This window comes from Malaclemys terrapin, chromosome 1 (assembly GCF_027887155.1).
Source record: "Malaclemys terrapin pileata isolate rMalTer1 chromosome 1, rMalTer1.hap1, whole genome shotgun sequence".
Lineage (NCBI taxonomy): Eukaryota > Metazoa > Chordata > Testudines > Emydidae > Malaclemys > Malaclemys terrapin.
Genome location: NC_071505.1, coordinates 167649253 through 167668265, shown reverse-complemented (window position 1 = coordinate 167668265; position 19013 = coordinate 167649253). Strand labels below are relative to the sequence as shown.

General features: G+C 44.9%; 1 protein-coding gene across 1 annotated transcript; it reads right to left on the bottom strand.

Annotated features, from left to right (window-relative positions):
* Positions 1–228: 228 nt before the first annotated feature.
* GPA33 (glycoprotein A33) lies at positions 229–18810 on the bottom strand. The gene is made up of 7 exons (XM_054046445.1): positions 18505–18810; positions 10176–10327; positions 9393–9600; positions 8495–8653; positions 3379–3492; positions 2694–2817; positions 229–1955 (listed from the first exon to the last, which is right to left on the bottom strand). Exons 1-7 carry the CDS (start codon positions 18545–18547, stop codon positions 1799–1801), a joined length of 957 nt encoding a protein of 318 aa, XP_053902420.1. The 5' UTR covers positions 18548–18810; the 3' UTR covers positions 229–1798.
* Positions 18811–19013: the final 203 nt, after the last annotated feature.

Below are 19013 nucleotides of genomic sequence, written 5' to 3'. Positions count from 1 at the left end.
CTGTCTTGGTAGTCTGATTACATAATTTAGGACCCAGGAAATGCTGTACAATATTCAAATGTTAGAAAAAAATGGGAGACTTTCAGTGTTATTCTGATGTGCCTTCTTTTACTTTTTAGATTTTGTTGTTGTTTTAACAGTGGCTAAGTTTCCCTGAGCAGCTGTTGTGAGTTCTGCAAAGTCACTGAAGGCAGAGGAACAATACAATATTAAAGGGATAACACTGAATCAATAAAAAACATTTATTATCATATTTTTTAAAAACAGAATTTAACTAGCTCAATACAAAATTAATATTGTAAAAGCCTCTTGGAAAATATGAGACTGTCCCTTCTGTCATAAGCAGGAGATAGGAGAATGGTAATGGGGAAATGAAGAGCTATCTTTTTGGGACTTGCAAATGCCAGTCCCTAAACTGCTGGTGGGAGAGGGAATGTGTGACAGTTTTGAATATAGTGTGGAACACGGATACTCTGTGCTGAGTGCATTGATCTGTACTTTACTTCCTTCAGGCAGCACTAGAAGAAAAATTAGGATATTTTTCTTCTAGCCTTCTCTGTGAAAAGATCCAACTGCCATGTTAATAACGAGAAGTCTGGTGGCACCTTAAAGACTAACAGATTTATTTGGGCATACCCTTTTGTGAGTAAAAAACCCAGGTGCATCTGAAGAAGTGGGCTTTTTACCTATGAAAGCTTATGCCCAAATAAATCTGTTAGTCTTTAAGGTGCCACAGGACTCCTCATTGTTTTTGTGGACACAGACTAAGACGGCTACCACTCTGATACTAACTGCCATGTTTTCTCCCTTCTCCTAACCACTACATGTGTGAAGGGCAGATGGTCCACTATCTGCCCCTTCTGTTTCTGAGTTAAGGAGTAAGCAGAGGATAGAGGACTCTGGGATGGGACATGAAAATGCACATTTAGAATCCCTTTGGGAGGGAACAGGTCTATTCTGTGCAGAGGCAAATGGAGTGAGGTGGTGAAGGATTGGCTGTTAGACCTTCCAGCTGCCAATTATGGATTAGAGTCCAGCTGCTGCAGACAATGTCTATACAGTACAAAAAAGCTTTGCAAGTACAAAAAATAAGATCAAATGGTCAGTTCTGCTGGTTTTAGACATCCCATTAGTACCAATGCAATAGCTGTTCCCAGCGGAGTCTCCTGGCAATCAACTGCAATCATGTTCTATATTTTTGTTATATATTTTTGATTATATACAAAAGCCCCATTTAGTGAAAGCTTAAGAAGAAACCTGACATTTTCTAAACTAGCCTGCTTCCCAAAATCAAATTAAAGTTAAAACGATCCGATACTGGGTAATGCCACTGTGCTTGTGCCCGGTGGGTTTATACAGTGCATGCTATTGCCTGAAACCTGTGGCATTTACCAAAGTACCCAAGTTAACCAGTCTGCCCTTTCCCAGTGACCCTCGATTAATGAATCTGAAATCTTCCATGGATCTAATGATACAGACTAATTGGCATTGAGGGATTTGCCCCTTGCTCCCCAAATAAACCTGACACGGACCCTTCTGCGGAAAGGTGGGTGACTGTGGGTGAAGCAAGGGTTCTAGTGCTGGGAAACAAGTTTTGGTTCCACATTGTGTCTTATTTACTTATTTATTTATAGTGGTACCTACTGTGCATTAGGCACCTCCCAGGAGGATTTAAAGAAATGGACCCCAGTCCCTGGAAGCTTGCAGTCTAAGCCACAGCTGAGATCAGACCACTCGGGAGTAAACAGTATTACTTAAATCAGTCAGCTCTTCCTTGCCTTTTCTACTCTGGTGGTGACTATGCCTCAGCATATGAAATCTCTAGTCGTGGTTTGTTGGTGGGTGGCATCTGTGGCCTGCCACTCGTCCGATATTCCCCCTCCTCATCATCCTCTATCTCTTCTTCAGCTGGTCCCCGAATCCTGACGGGCTCCTTCTCACCATCTCCTGGCTCACTAAAACATTATCCAGGGATAGATAGAGATGTTAGCTGGTTTTAATTAACTTTCATTCTGAATATTTTTCACCGCTGTGACAGAGGTGGCTCCACAGGCCACCTGGGAATGTTCTCTGGACTTCAGTTTGAGAACCACTGGCCCACACTGCTTCTTGTTGGGGCTGGAGTAGCTGTGAACTGCCTTCTCCCATTTCCTACAGCACTTGTGTGGAGAGGCAAAGACTGGAGTATCTGTGAGCTCTCCACAGCACTCCCTACAGGGGCAGTGACCCTTTCCTCATTTTTGGATTGAAGAGTATGAGCGGCTAGGGTCACTCAGACCCCCAAGAACAGAAATTGCAGAGGCTGGGGAGAAATGAGGTGAATTTCAGATACCCACAGGTGGTTCCTGATTGGTTCCTTGGGCTTGTTAGCTCAGTCCTGCACCCTGCATGGTGCTTAAGAGACATCATGCACCAGCAATCACAAAGGGGCCCATAAGAGCAGAACCAGTCTGGTAAAGGAGAACTGAGAGGCAAACTGCAGTGGCAAAGATGGGACTGCACAATGCCTTCTCCTCTCCCGCGTTAAGTTGTTCACCTTTGCAATAGATAAAACCTATGCATCATCAGCTAATTTTCCACATCATTGTCCCTCTCCACCAGCATCTATGCTGCAGAGAGAAGATGAGAGCTCATTCTCCCTCTCACAGAATCCCTCACATATTCCACCTACTCTTCTGGGGAAAGGCACTCACGTCATCTCGTAGTCCTTGTCCTTGCTGCCCCGGCAGCAGCAGCAGTAGGCCAAAATCCCGATGACAATGATTGCAGCAACTACACCACCAATGACTCCAGCGTAGAGGGCAATGTTCATGGATGCTATGGAGGGAAAGACCAAAGACAATCACAGCAGAGTTGACAAAACAAACCAGCATGCATTGAGAATGACTTCAAATCAGGTCAGATTCACACCTATCAGAGACCAAACCTCACCACCCTTCTGGGGGTGCCAGACACGTAATGATGGATCTGGACATTCTTTTAGTTGTAGCAACTGTTCTTGATTCTGCACTGAACCAATGGGTAGCAGGGACAGGTCCACAGGAGTGATTGATTCAACAGAGATGGAGACAGACCCATGGGATCTGAACACCCCCATACTCTGATCAAGTTCAGATCTTAACTTTCTGGCTCAGGTCCATATCTAATTAGATACAACCTTAGTATTATTCACTATTACAGACAGGTCTAAATGTGAGCACTTCAAGCAGGGCAGTGGAATTCGTTTTGGAGATATGAAATGGGGCTGTTCTTGGAGGGTGGTGGTACGCTCATCTGCACTCCAGTGGCTCTCCCATTTAGTCCCTTGCCTATATTTAGTCTGTGAATACATTTCCCCCCTCTATTGCCCCACCCACCAAGCAGCCAGTAGCATCTTACGAGGTACAATGGAGACTGTCATGTTGCAGAACTCCTGTCCAACGCTGTTGGTGGCAGTGCAAATGTAAAAGCCGGAGGTGTCTGCAGAGACATTCTTCAGAGTTATCTGTTGTCCTGGTGCAAAATACAAACCCAAAATATAAAAGAATTGTAGACAATTAGGTCAACGAAGGGATTGGGGAAAGGAGCCCTTCACATCTAAATTGCCCCTTCAAAGCCATCCCAAGTTGGGAATGACCAAAAGTTGTTACAGTTTTTGGCTAGTTTTGTGACTTTAGGGAGAAAGAAAATATTGGGACACATGGGGCGGGGGGTCGCCGGTGGAGCAAAAAAACCGAGTGCTGCGAAATATCGGGACAAATTGTGTCCCGACCAAACATCAGTTGGGACGCGGGGCAAACGCCTAAATTATCGGGATGTCTGGTCACCCTATGTGATTTGTGTGAGATTAGTTTGGCCTCCATCTGGTTCTTAGTGGGAGACATAAGGAAGGCTAAATAGAAACGTGCATTTGGCTACTGGCAATACATTTAATTTTCAGCTGTTTGCCATTGTGGGTGGGGCTGTGGGCGAGTGAATGTTCAGAAAAGGTTTGTCTTGCACTTTTATACATGGCCAGGAGCCTTGTGTGCTTTGTCACAGATTATATCACTGTCAGGAGAGCAGCTGGCTCAGAGAAACGGCCGTTTGAAGAGCTAACACACTAGTCTTGTAACAGTTTTTCAACCCACCAGCTTTCAGGATGTCACAATGCCATAATTATTTGCCAGTAGAGGGAGCTAGTGGGAAACTATGGTCTGGTAGAGTAAGGCAAAGGCAGATCAGACTGTATAAACAATCCAGGGGGAGAAATCATATTTGGCAGGGAGTGCTATGAGGCTGCACATTCCCTACCCTGAGCAAGTGGAGCTCAGTACTATAAATTAGAGCTTATCATTTCCTCTGTATAAACTTAGTTTTATTCAGGTTGTTTCCATTTTTACCCCTAAGTGGCAATTCCGTTTTTTTCCTCTGATGGCCCCTGTCAACCATCTATTGGAAAAGGGCCAGCTCCCTGTTTTTAAAGTGGGCTTGGTAACTATATTTAAGCACATCATCTGGCACCACAGTTCTCTCACATACATGGTCTTTTCACAGAGCCATAGATTCTAGGGCCAAAAGGGACCATTTACTCTGACCTCCTACGTAACACAGGCCAGAGAACTTCCCCAACATAATTCCTAGAGCAGATCTTACAGAAAAACATCCAGTCTTAATTTAAAAATTGTCAGTGATGAAGAATCCATCACATTACGACCCTTGGTAAATTATTCCAATGGTTAATTATTCTAAGCTTTAAGTTCACACTGGAAATAAGATATATTTTTGTCTAGGTTCAACTTCCAGCCATTGGATCGTGTTATACCTTTCTCTGCTAGATTGAAGAGCCCATCATTAAATATTTTTTCCCCATGTGTAGGTACTTACAAACTGTAATCAAGTCACCTCTTAACCTTCTCTTTTTTAAGCTAAATAGATAGACTCAAAGAGCTCAAGCACTATAAGGCATGTTTTCTAATCCTTTAATCATTCTCGTGGTTCTTCTCTGAACCCTCTCCAACTTATCAACATCCTTCTTGAACTGTGAGCGCCAGAACTGGACACAGTATTCCAGAGCAGTCGCACCAGTGGGAAATAGAGGCAAAATAACCTCTCCACTCCTACTTGAGATTTGCTGTTTATGCATTCAAGGATTGCATTAGCCCTTTTGGCCCTAGCAGCATACTGGGAGCTCATGTTTAGCTGATGATCCACTGCGAACTTTTGAGTCCCTGCTTCCCAGGATAGAGTCCTTCATCCTGCAAGTATGGCTTACATTCTTTGTTCCTAAATGTATACGTTTACAGTTAGCTATATTAAAATTCATAAATGTTTGCTTGCACCCAGTTTACCAAGTGATCCAGATCACTCTGAATTAGTGACCTGTCCTCTTCATTATTTACCTCTCCTGTCCAACTTTTGTGTCATCTGCAATTTTTGTCAGTGATGACTTTGTTCTCTCCCGGACGTTTTTCTGAGGCTAGGTCTACACTACAGCGGGGGGTCGACCTAAGATACGCAACTTCAGCTACGTGAATAGCGTAGCTGAAGTTGCGTATTTTAGGTCGACTTACCTGGCTGTGAGGACGGCGGCAAGTCGACCCCTGCCGCGCCGCCGTCGACTCCGCTGCCGCCTCTTGCCGCGGTGGATTTCCAGAGTCGACGGCAGAGTGATCAGGGATCGATTTTATCGCGTCTAGTGAAGACGCGATAAGTCGATCCCCAATAGACCAATTGCTACCCGCCGATCCAGCGGGTAGAGAAGACGTGCCCTCAGTGTCCCTGTCTAGGCTGTCATTTTTTTGGCATCACAATGTTTACAGCTTTCAACACCATAGTGCAGTGCTGGGTTGTAACCCCCAAAATGAACAGAGTAGAGAATAAATGTCCTATGAGTCAGGCTCTTCGTTTCCAGTTTTTATCAATTTTTTGTAACCTAAAAATGTGTGGGTTTTACAAAAGCCATTATTTGGTTTTTACCCATTTTTTTTCACCCAATTTTGGAAGTGCCAGAACTCCCTGGACTCAGCTTTCTGCTCTAAAAAGCGAGATCATGGCTTGGTTACCTGCCATTTCTCCTTCCAGAGAAGAACCAAGATCCAAGCGCTGGTGTCAGAGCAGATGAAAATCTATGGTTTTTTTAACTTTTTTAAAACTGTATTTTTTAATTTAAATTGGATTTTGTTTTTGTTTAAAAAGTTTTTTTTAAATAAACCTGTTTAAAAAGAAATCTGAATTTAATACAAAATATGTTAGTCCCTAAACTTATCATACTCTCTTAAAACATTTAAATAACAAATAAATATATTGAATATATGAGCCTCTATCTAAAACTTTGAGTTAAAGGCTACTTTTCTATTTAAAGAAAAAATTGTAGGCAAACATCTTAGCTTTTGAGGTCAAGCTTTATAAATGTGGCACAGTAGATCATGCACTTTATTAAGGACGTGTTTTGTTTAATAAAAATACATTTTATATGCAGTTGTGCATTTAAATAAATTCCAGTTACTATCCTAATGCAGCTTGACACAAATCATGAACAAAAAGTTAATTATCTAATAAATTACAGTAGAATATATCAGTCACCATTTTCTAACATACTAAAATGTACAATTAATAAGAATCTAACATATTAAACTATATATTTGCTTAAGTAAATGTATAGTAGTTATAGTGTTGTACCCTCCAAAGTAGCAAAAAAATCTACCTAATCCTGTGTAATGGCTCAACATGATTTAATGGTTAGATCAGCCAATGAGAATGCACCTTTCTTTGGACCATAACTGAAGTACAAGTGGAAAAGTTGAATAAAATAAATTAATTAAATTGAGGCTCTCCATGTGGTGGCTTAAATCATGATTTAAATTACTTTGATTTTAAATCAGTCCAACCTGGCTGGTCTGCGTACTATTGTCAATCCCATTCCCAGCATATATAAGTCACCAACTTTACAGACAAATAGCTATCAGCATTCAAAGCAAATAAGTTAGTGAACTACTTTACATGTTAACATGGGTCAAAAACAAACAAAAACTATCTGGGTTTTAGAATGTAATGGTTTCTTGAAAGTTTCAGACATACAAACCAGGAACAGAGAGTCAGGTTTACCCCAATATTTACCCAGAAAACTGAAATTAATTTTACTGCACTGATTTTATCTGTTTTTAATTTTTTGTAATAAACACTGATAAATTCCTAGGAAAATTTAAACATCTGTAAATAAATAGCCTGCCCTATGAGCCAAGTTGGAAAGATGTAGGGCAGATGAGAAAAACAGGAATTGTCCCACCATTGTCAGAATGGATGGATTCCAAAGAAATTCCACATACACCGCAGCATTACCCCAACACACACATTCCAGCAGCTCATGGATACGGCTACCCTGACAGTCCTACTCCTTTTATAGCCTCCCACTGTCAGCCCTAAATCCCAGAGGGAGAAATTCCATCTGCACCCTTAATGGACAGCATTTCCCTGAAAATCAGTATCAAATACAAGGAGACTAGCACAAACTCCTGCCCCGGGGGGAGGAGAATAATGAAGGCAGAAAAGTTCAGAGTGGTCTGTTCTCTTTAGGAAAATACATTGTAGTAGCTAAGACGAAAGCTACCATGTCTGAGGCAGGGGCACCACCCAGTGGCCAGTCAAGTGAATAAGAGATTCCATGTGGATTTTTTCCTTGGCATTAACTCAAGCAATTTTCAGAGAGTAAAATGTGAGTGCCCCACCTAGCTAGGATCATATTCAGCTCATCTGTGCACCCACACCACGGCACTGGATCTGAAACCACAACTGGCAGGTTGAAACACAGAACCACTCTCCATTGTGGAGCTGGTCAAGAAACACACGGCAGTTTCTGGCAATAATGCCTAAGAGCCTGTTATATGCTACTATCGTTTGCTGACTGACTGCATGTGAGAGACTGCGGCACCCCCATCTCCTTTAGAGACATCCCTCCCTGCTCCCACTTCTCAGGAGCTTAACCACTCCTTTTGTTCTGACATTATTTTAAAATAAAGTGACTATCGTGCTAGTGACAGATACTGTCCTGACAGCCTCCATCCCACCTGCTCTCAGCCCAGAGCTGGGCGGTTACATCTCGGAGTGGAAAAGTTCGGCCTCCATAGCCGGTTTGTTCCTTGGCCTCGCTCCTGTAAGTGTCAATAAGTGTCAATTGTGGCAGGGTATAGACAGATCCACTAAAAGGAATTGCCTTGGGCGGGGGGGGGGGGGGGGGAACTGTGTGAAATACTTTGCTGGTTACAAATGGTCATTAGGAAGTAATTACTTTGGTTGGCTCTTGGTTGGGCTTGAATCAGTGACCTAGAGGTGAAAGCATCACTGCCCATTGCTGCTCCAGACAGCCACCCAGGTACTCACAGGTGTTTCTCACCCTAGGAGGATAACCTTTTAAAGTCCTGTTTTGTTAAAGGACCTTCTCAGAAGGCCTAAATGCACTGTTAGTCCTCAATCCAAAATGTTTCAACTCCCAGTCTGCAGCGAATACCATTGTCTGACCTCCTTGCATCTCACATACCTGATGCTGACACCAGTGGTCGGGGTTGGTTCAGTACGCTGAAGCTTTGCCAGGTATACTCAGGTTTTGGAGACCCCTGCTGAGAGTTGCAGGTCAGGTTGATGGTCTGTCCATATTCTGGTGTCCCTATGACTTTACATTCTGGCTTGGATGGAGCCACTAGAGGCAAAGAAGGGAGAATGGCCTAAGCAGATGCAGTGTGGCACAGTTATACCGAGAGGTCTGCTGAGATTTCTTTCTATACATCCCTGCAATCCATCTTCTGCAGCTGTGTGTTTTCCTTCCAGCCAGGAACTTGTCTCTCTCATACCATTTTCCTGCAAGAATTAGAATGAATTCTGGCCTCTCCCACTGCTTTGTTACCCTTTGCCCTTCCCTCCCACATCCACCCAAGTTCAGGAGTTAATCATAAGATATTTGGACATATACGTTACTTCCCCTCCATCATCATCAAAGGATAACCTACCCAGGGCTGGCTCCAGCGTTTTTGCGACCCCAAGCGGCGGAAAAAAAAAAAAGCTCTACCACCGCCGCTTCATTCTTCGGCGGCAGGTCCTTCGCTCCGAGAGGGACTGAGGGACCCACTGCTGAATTGCCGCCGAAGAGCCAGACATGCCGCCCCTTTCCGTTGGCCGCCCCAAGCACCTGCTTCCTGCGCTGGTGCCTGGAGCCGGCCCTGAATCTGCCCTTGGGGTACAGCATAGTATAGTTATGTGCATGATGGGGATGGCTTATGCTTTCTTCTGAAATATCTGGCATTGTCTCTCTCTCTTATTGCTGTGCTAACTGAGAAGGTAGAGTACTCCCACCAACATCACTTCCTGCTTGTTGCATAGTGCTGTCTGTCACTGAGCTGGGGCATTGAATCTGTACTAACTCAGGGCGTAGAGTGGCTTACCAAGGACCAAAAGATCTATCTTTGCAGAGGCAATTGGGAAATCTTCACGCAGTTGGACAGTGCATCTGTAAGTTCCGTTGTCTGCCATGGTCACCCCACGGAGGGTGATGCTGACATCTGTGCCTGGAGTGCTAGGGAATTGCAGACGATCTTTATAACCCTGCCCATAGCGCTCAAGGCCATCAAAATACCTTGTGACAACATCTTCCTGTAATAGAGAAGAGGACACCAAACAGCAAGCTTATTTTCTGGTATGTGTGTCCTCAAGCTAACACCATAGACTGGCACATTTTAAGAGGAGCAGGAACTGGAAAAAAGCAGAGGGCCTACCCTTCCCTAGTCTCCTAGAGATACCCTCATAAACTGTTCCCTAGAGGTCAAGGAGAATGCCTGGAGACTTTCATCTCCATATCCTGCAGGGGCCTCTTCATCCTCCCTCCCCCCCCCCCCACCCCCACCTCCCACATACTAGGGCAAAGAAGAGTCTCATAGTTCCCTGAAGGCCACTTAAATCCCCCCGAGGCTACAAAGATCCCTTCATGCTCCTTCCCCACAATCCTTCAGTGGGCCAGGAGAACCATGGAGGCCCATTTGCTTGCCTGTGGTCACACAATGAGTGTCTGTGGCAGAGTCAGGATGACAACCAAGACCTCAACCCCTGGTCTCTTGAGTCCAAAGAGAGCCCAGAAGGCTTCTTCACCCTCCACCACAGAGCGGCCTGAGGCCCCTTGATATCCACATCTCCATCATCCCCAATACGCTCTCATGCATCTCGTGATTTACCTCTGGAGATGTTTTGCTCCAGGTTACGAAGTCTGCACTGCTGGTGGCAGCAGTGGTCTGGAATTCACATGGGAGGGTGGCGTTAGTCCCTTGTGCTACCTTTACTTCCTTGACGCGTGTATTCACAGTGAGGGCCTGGGCAGTCACCAGAACTAGAGAGAGAGAGACAAAAAACAAACAAATACGGTCAATCTCCCCATCAGAGAAATGCTTCTCTTGGTACTAAGGAGGGACCTGCACTCAACCAGGGTAGATTGGGCCCTACCCCTGGGTATCATATGAGTCTGCACTGTACCATCTCTGTCTGCTTGAGACTGGGTGGAGAGTGTGTCTTCCTCTCTGTCTGCACACCACTGAGCACACGGGCAACTCCCAATCAATATAATGAATCATGCTCCAGAGGCTGGGTCTTATTTCTACACCTTCTCTTCTGAAGAGTCCTTCTGTGGACTAGGTCTTCTCCCAAGCAGCAGTCCTCAATGACCTGACCCAAGCCCAAGTCTCCAAAGCTAGTACTACTGCAAAAACACATCCCAAACCCACACGTGGCTGTGCCATGGGGAAACTATCAGACAAGGGGGGAGTGGCTGGCTGGTATTCTGGAGGGGCTGGTCCAGAGTTGCTGTTGTTTGGCTGCCTTACCTGTGCATCTCTGGACCTTGTCGTATTTGCATTCCTTGTAAACTGAACCTAAGCAGTGAATTTGGGGGGTCTGTATGTTAGCTTTGGGGACAAAGACCATGTTCTTGTGATATTTCCCCCTCTGAAGTTACTGATTGCAACCTTAACGCCCCTTTAACCCAGCTTTGTGTCTGGGTTAATTCCCAGAGTGGGTTCCCCATCATCAGGTTATCAGACCTCAGGCTCTCATTCCCCGGTGGTTGGTTTAGATAATCCCACAGGATTTCCTTGGAAATCCCAGGGGGAAGATCCCAAGCGTACTATTTCCCCAGGGGTTAGTTAAGTTAGCTGCAGTATGGATATCCCATGGTATAAGCAATTGGATGCGCATTCCTGGGAGTTATCCAGTATGGGGAATCTGTGATAGATGGTAGGTAAGGTGAGCAGATTGAGGCTAGAGAATCTGCTCCAGGAAATCAGAGCAGGAGCTTGATTTGCAATCAGAGCTGTTTCCCCATGTCCCCCCTTCCCCTCAGTCCCCCATCAGACTCGATTTTCCCTGTTAGTGCAATGCTTAAACAAGCAGCAGTAATGTTCAATTGTGCTTATTATAGGGAGGGGAGAGCAGATTTGGGTAAATGAGAGCTAGTCCAAGCCCTGACATGGAAACCCCTTTTCCAGGTGCAAAAAAAAAAAAAAAGTCCTTATTCACATCCACCCACCACCACCTCCCCAGTCAGTACAATCATGAACCTTCGCTCCCTTCCTGAAGCACCAGCAGATCCTACATGGGATGTGGTGGTCGGGCTCAGCATCATCTTGGCTGGGTCACACAGCTACTCCCTTTTACCCTGGGGCTGCTCTGGAGTGACTCCATGCCATGCTTACAGGGGAAGCCTCAGTGCATATCAGATCATTCCTACCTCTTCTGCAAGAACCACAGGGAGAGATCTCATGTCCCAGACTTGTAACATGCACTATGATGCCCCGCATAGGGGAAACCCTGGAATAGTAGTGAGGCTCAGACATGAGAGGGGGAGTGCAGACCCAACAGCAGGCCAACTGCCTGAGGAGATGGGTAGGGAAACACTGGCCATGCTCCTGTACTGAAGTACTTGCTTCACACTTTAAGGAGGGCGGTGAGGGGGTGGAGGAGAAGGGTAGCTGAATGTTGCAGAAGGGAGGGGCCTTTCCTGTGAAGCAGCAACATTATGGATTTTTTGTAATGCTGTGTCTGCTGAGCACAAAACCATGCCACTCTGGTCAAAACTGAACTCTCTCCAGAGCACAATGCAGGGGTCTTGGATATGGAGGCCTCGTTCTGTTTTACACTCAGTTCTCCAAAACCTTTGTGTCCCCAGGAAGCTGTGTTTTAAAACACCTGCTTTGTTCTGCATAGTTCCGGGTTGTTATTTTTTTTTTATGACACTGCTGAGTCATCAGAGGAGAGAAGGAATGAGATCGAAACCAGAATCTGACTACCTCACCTTAGAATGCGGGAGGGGCAGAGGCACTCCCAGTGTAGAGGCAGGCTCCCTTCAGAAACAGGGTGAAAAGGGACAGTGACATAGGCTAGTGAAGGGCTATACTGTCGCAGACCATAGGGGGGATAGTGAAGAGCTGTGCCTTCCCAGAGTGCCAGGATGGTCACTTGGTGGTTGAGATGCAGTGCAGGAGAGCCAGCTCTGGGTCCTGTCTCAGACCATGCCTACGCTATGGGCTCTGCAATGGCACAGCTGCAATGCTACAGCTGTGCCACTGTAGCACCATAGTGTAGATGCTTCCTACAGTGACAGAAGGGGTTTTTGCATCAATGTAGTTAATCTACCTTGCTGAGTGGCAATAAAATAGGACTTTCATCAATTTAGCTGCATCCTCACTGGGGATTAGGTCAGATTAACTACAGCACTCAGAGGGGTGAATTTTTCATACCCCTCAGTGACATAGATAGGTCGATCTGTATTTTAAGTGCAGATTAGGGCTGAGTCACATCCCTGCTACTTATGTCAGACCTTCAGATTATTCCCACGAGTGAATTTAATGCGTGGGATAGAGAGATGGCAAAGCAAATTTCTCCTTGTGATGAGCTGTATAGGCTCCATCCCGGGGTTGGTGAGTGGAGGGTTAACATGCTCCCGAAGGTGAAGAAAGACCACACTGCCTGCCCTAAGTGCAGGGATGTCACGAGGAAAGTGAGGCCGGGATCCGTTATGATGAGTTAGGTAAAGGCCTGCAGTATACTAGGGACATGCTGTGGGTAGACAGGAATAGCTAGTTCTGGGAGATATTTCCTCTCTGAGAGGCAGCAGCAATGGCAAAGTCTGGGAAAGCCCTGTCTAATGGACTCTGCCTTTGACTGTACGTAGCTCTCCTCTCTGGTTCAGCTCACACCCTCCTCTCTGTCACTCACTCCTGATAGACCTTCTTCAGAAGAACCCACCCCTCTCGACTCGCACCTTCCCTATGAAATGACCTGTGTGACTGGAGTTCCAGTGTGTCCTCTCTCCCTTAGGGTCACTGCAATGGAGAGTTTGACTCTGGGTCACTCCTGCTTTGCAAGCACCTTCTCCTGCTGCCTGGCAGGCACCCCCCTACCCAGCACCTTCCGAACCAGCCTGACATATATTCACAAGAAGTATAAGAAGTTGCCAGTTACTTGGCTTTTCCCTCCTCTTTCCTACTGCTGCTCCTGCTCTTCTCACCCCTTCCATCACCTCCCTAATAAAAGCAGAATAAATAGTAAGGAAAAGAAGGCTGATGGCTAGAGTAGAGAACAATCAGGGCTCCCGGGCTCCATTCCCAGCTGTGTCACTGACTTCTTGTGTGAATTTGGGTAAGTCACTTAGCATTTCTATGCCTGTGTCGCCATCTGTAAAATGAGGCTGATGCTCCCTTCCCACATAGGGGGATTCATTCATTCATAGCTGTGAAGTGCTCTGAGAGCCTCAGAAGGAAGGTGATCAAGTAGGGCAAAGTATTTTTATTATTACTTTATTGCAGCTGCTATGGGGGACCTCGTACAACAGCACTGTGTACATGACACCAGAGCTGGCTCTGCCCATCCTTTCAACCTTTCACCCCTCGCAGGTACACACACACAAAGCCATTGGCTTGCTTTGTGTGGGTAGGCAGAGTCCCTCCCTCCTCTCCAGAAGCATGAGCAGTATCTTGACTCTCCCAGGAAGCACCTGCAGTGCCCCCAATGGTAGAACAGGTAGAACAGGTTATTTTTACTCCATTGTCACTCCTCAGAAACTGGTTCCACCCGGCTAGGGTTCACCAACAGGTCATTCACCCAACCCCCAGAGAGAGAAAGAGAGATGGCCCAACCCCAGGCACTCACAGCTATTCCTCACCCCCCAGCCCATGCCAAAGTTCTCATTTACTGCAGGTTTTTATTCTTTTCAAAAACACTATCAGTTCAGAGTTGCAAAGGTGCCAAGCCAAACCCCACCCATAGTGGAAGCAGCCAGTAATAGGAGAGCTGTACGTCACTGTGAAGGATTGTTCTAATTTGCCTGGCACCACCATGCAAAGGGTTGATCTCTTTGGTGCCCTCTCACTTATTTCCTACAGCTTTAGTCTGATTGTTTGACTGGCTCGTAATCCAGTTTTTCAATGGAGATTAAAGACTGCCCACTACATATCCTTCTGGTTCTCTGAATCTCTGTTTAATTACATCCGGTCCCAGTGATACCACTAAAGGTGTTTCCTTCCCCCTCGAGTCACCAGCACTTTCAATGGGGTAGTCCGTTCAGCAATGGGGTGCAGGGCTGGGAGATGCTTTCTGTCACCAAACAGCTTAGCTAGTTAAAAACAGGTGGCATGTCCAAAATCAGTTTTTTTGGATGGGAAATTGAACCCGTTTTAAATCCAACTGAAGGGAGAGGGGCCTTAAAATCCAATCAAACTCAGAGGGGAAATAGCCTATAATATTGATAAAGAGACATTGTCAACAGGCTTTAAACCCTAGATTTAGATTTTGTTCTGACATGGAAATGCTGTTTATCAATTTTTTAAATAAATCACTGAAAAGACCTCTCCTCCCCCTCACCCCCCTTCAAGATAACTCCCCCCCTCCTTGCAGTACTGGAAATGCAGCAGAGAAACCAGAAAGTCTCAGTGACTTGTTTACTTCCACTGGCAATATTGAATGAATGGTAAATGGCATAGAAACAGAATAAAGGGCGAAAAGCTAATTAGATTGTAAAAGTTCTTTCTGTTTTAATCATCTCAGGTGTCATTAGTGATAGGGTTAAGAACATTTCTGCAAAGAAAATCTGAGTAGGAAGGTGACAATGTTCCTTTGGGCTGGTCCACACTAACCCCCCACTTCGAACTAAGATACGCAACTTCAGCTACGTGAATAACGTAGCTGAAGTCGAAGTATCTTAGTTCGAACTTACCGTGGTCCACACGTGGCAGGCAGGCTCCCCCGTCGACTCCGCGTACTCCTCTCGCAGAGCAGGAGTACCAGCGTCGACGGCGAGCACTTCCGGGATCGATCCCAGAATATCGATTGCTTACCGCTGGACCCGGAGGTAAGTATAGACGTACCCTTTGTTTCCTTACTGAGCACTTGTCTAGCACTCCAGCCATTGTACATTTTTTTTTCAAACAACCCTTGGAAACATTCAGGTAGAACCATCTACAAAAGAAACTACCAGCCCAGCAGAAACAAAATTCCATCCCTCCCTGCAACCATCCATGCCCTGTGTAATGATCTCTTTAAAACATCTCGCATCAAATGGAACTGACAAATAGGACAAAATGTGGAGCGACTCTAGCTGCATAAATCCAACCAAAGCTTACATAATTGCAAAGAAAACACTGCTCATATCACCTTGAAATAGAATGAGCTGGCAGACTCTTCTAAGAAACACTCCTGTATCTCAGAACTCCATTCCGTGTAACCACTATTTTCATATATGACAATTTTCTTTCCTACCCCTCACCCTTATCTGTCTGCAGTATCCACCCATTATCTTTACTTAGATTGTCTATTATCTTTATTCAGATTGTAAGCTCCATGGGGCAGGAATTGTCTCTTTGTTATATGTTTGTAAAGTGGAGAGAGATGGAGGCATAGTGGAGTCTTGGCCTCTAAGTGCTGCTGCAGTACAAATAAATAATAATAATGCTAGAGATGAGCCCATCTTGCAAAATTTGAATCTGAACTTTCCCAAAGTTTGGACCTAGCGTTTTCTTTAGAGACTGTCTATACTACTGTGTATGGGCCTGAGTTCTCTCTTGGTTATGCTGCACCATTCTTGGCTGCAACAACCTCTTCCAAAATCTCTCCCACTCCACTGTTTTAATAATGGCGTTAAAAGGCCTGGCCTATACTCAGCCCAAATGGCCTTGTTTATTATTAGAGAGACAAGGTGGATGAAGCAATATCTTTATTGGACCAACTTCTCTTGGTGAAAGAAACAAGTTTTTGAGCTTACACAGAGCTCTTCTTTGGGTCTGGCCTGAAGAAGACCCGAAGAAGAGTTCTGTGTAATTTCAAAAACCTGTCTCTTTCACCAACAGAAGTTGGCCCAGTAGAAGATATTACCTCATCCACATTGTCTCTCTAATTTCCCGGGACCAACAGGTCTACACCTACACTGCGAACAACCTGTTCACCATTCCAGCCCCTGGCAAAGGGTGCAAGGTATGTCACTAAAAAGAGAGACAAAGTTCCTGCTGTGACGTTGCAGTCTATATGATTTTATAAAAATATGCTAATGAGTGAATATAATGTAACTGGAATATGCTTCATGCAAAAGGTCTCTTGTAAGGTATAATTATAAAGCTTATAATCTACTGAGTGTGGTCATCCTATTTCAATAAATGTATCACACTTGTATTTAAAACTAGAAATATGAAATATAATTCTGAGGGCCTATTGTAATTATGCAAAGTGTGGGCTATTAATGGTGGTTTTGAATCTTGATGGCTCCCATCAACCAGGACAATTGATTGTGGATGGCTCTGTTTTCAGGCAAGCCTTCCTGTGAGTCAGGCTGGGAGGAATGAAGGCTTGGGATCTTACAGTGACATGTGATCATGTCACCTGAACTGGAATCCATCTTTAATCTGGTGCTTTTCCAGTGAGGAGGAGTGGGAACCCGAGGGACAAAGAATTCCCTGCCTTATGCAAAAGATATATAAATGGAACAGAGAAAAGAAGAAGCCATCATGAGGAATCCCCTAGCTACCACCTGAGCTGGCACAAGGGCTGTACCAGGGGAAAGGATTGTGCCCAGACTAGGAAGGCATCTAGTCTGTGAAAGAAACATATTGAAACATCTTTCAGGGTGAGATATTATCTGTACTCAATTGTATTACTGTATTAGACTTAGATTTGCATGTTTTGTTTTATTTTGCTTGGTAACTTACTTTGTTCTGTCTGTTATTTCTTGGAACCACTTAAATCCTACTTTCTGTATTTAATAAAATTACTTTTTACTTATTAATTAACCCAGAGTATGTATTAATACCTGGGGAGGTGTGGGGGGGCAAACATCTGTGCCTATCTCTCTATCAGTGTTATAAAGGGCAAACAATTCATGAGTTTACCCTGTATAAGCTTTTTACAGGGTAAAATGGATTTATTTGGGTTTTAGACCCCATTGGGAGTTGGGCATCTCAGTATTAAAGACAAGAACACTTCTGTAAGCTGCTTTCAGCTAAGTCTGCAGCTTTGGGGCGAGTAATTCAGACCCTGGGTCTGTGTTGGAGCAGACGGGCATGTCTGGCTCAACAAGACAGGGTGCTGGGGTCCCGAGCTGGCAGGGAAAGCAGGGGCAGAAGTAGTCTTGACACATCAGGTGGCAGCTCCCAAGGGGGATTCTGAGATCCAACCCGTCACATCTGCTCCAAACAGCTTTAGGTCTAGAATCACCCATGGCATAAGAGGTGAGGGTGAGAACAAATAGAAGGGGAATGGTCTGGGATGGGGTAAAACAGGTTATATCAATAAGATCTGCTAGTTAGTCTGTGCCCACTTCTTGAGGAATACAATTTTTGTAATTCCATTGTATTAAATACAAATTCCCATCTCTCAGGCTTCACAGAAGAAGTGAGATTTTTCAGAGGGGTTTGAGTAAGGCAGGGGTGGCGTCTAGGTGAGTGGCAGAGAGTGTTCTATGCCTACGCTGGCATGGAAAAAAGGCACATAAATATTTGTGTGAGGAAACAAAGGCAGATCAAGGCTCGTGTCACTGGCAGAGTGGACTGTACAGGGGGAAATGAGAGGGCAGAGGATCAGAGAAGTGGGCAGAGGCTCTTGGCTATAAAAGCAAACACAAGCAATTTGATTTATAGATGTTGGCAGGTCTGTAACTTGGGTTCGAAATGGCTACATACAGTGTAGAGAGTAGAAGCTAAGGACTTTCCCCCTTTGGATTCTAGGGACAAAGGATATACAATATCTATGGAAACCGTTTTAAATTGGTTTTAAAAATGTTTGCCACCATGATACAAAACTCCATTCCCTTTCTGTCCCTGGAATTGCAGAGACTTCTGGAATTGCCTGTGAGTCCCGACACTGTAGTATGGAGGCATTATCACTGTATCTGCCAGATCATAAACAGGCTAAGATTTGTACTAAACAAAGGACATTGACACATCGGAACGGCTGGGATATTTGCCTGTGTAACATTCACCTCCCTCCAGTCTCCACCCATCCCCTGTAGGACACAACCAAAACAGTACTCACCCACACTCAACATTAACAGCTGAGATCCCTTCGTAGCTCTCATGGTTTCTCCTTATCCTCCGTACAGAGTATTTCCCTGTAGGATTGCTTGGTAGCTGAATTATTTTAGTTAATGGGCTAACAGTGCAGCCTCACGGTTGTAGCTTGGATTCACTTCCCCGATCCTTTTTCACTTGCTCTTTCGACTCTGCCCATCTTCCCCACCCCCTTCAGCTAGATTGACAAACTGGTTCACTACTAGAGATAGAAATCTCTTGCTGTTCTGTACCTGAGGGAATGTATGTTATGAACTTGTCCTGCCCTCTCAGGCAAATAAACCACCTTTCCTGGTCTCTGCTGATTGATAGGTACACAAAGGAAATGACGAGTTAATCCAAAGGGCCAGGTAAAAGTGCACACAAGAGAGCACTTAGAGCGATCTGTACAGTGACAAATAACCATGGCAGATAAAAACGGATTAATTTAAAAATAAAACCCTTTTTATTGTATTACTGTTTAATTTACATTAG

Coding starts and splice junctions, on each gene's coding strand:
- GPA33 (XM_054046445.1), bottom strand. CDS start 18,547: ATGAGAGCTACGAAGGGATCTCAGCTGTTAATGTTGAGTGTGG. Junction 3,493..8,494: donor ACCACTGGTGTCAGCATCAG/GTATGTGAGATG, acceptor ATTTTGCACCAG/GACAACAGATAACTCTGAAG. Junction 1,956..2,693: donor GACAAGGACTACGAGATGAC/GTGAGTGCCTTT, acceptor ATAATGTTTTAG/TGAGCCAGGAGATGGTGAGA.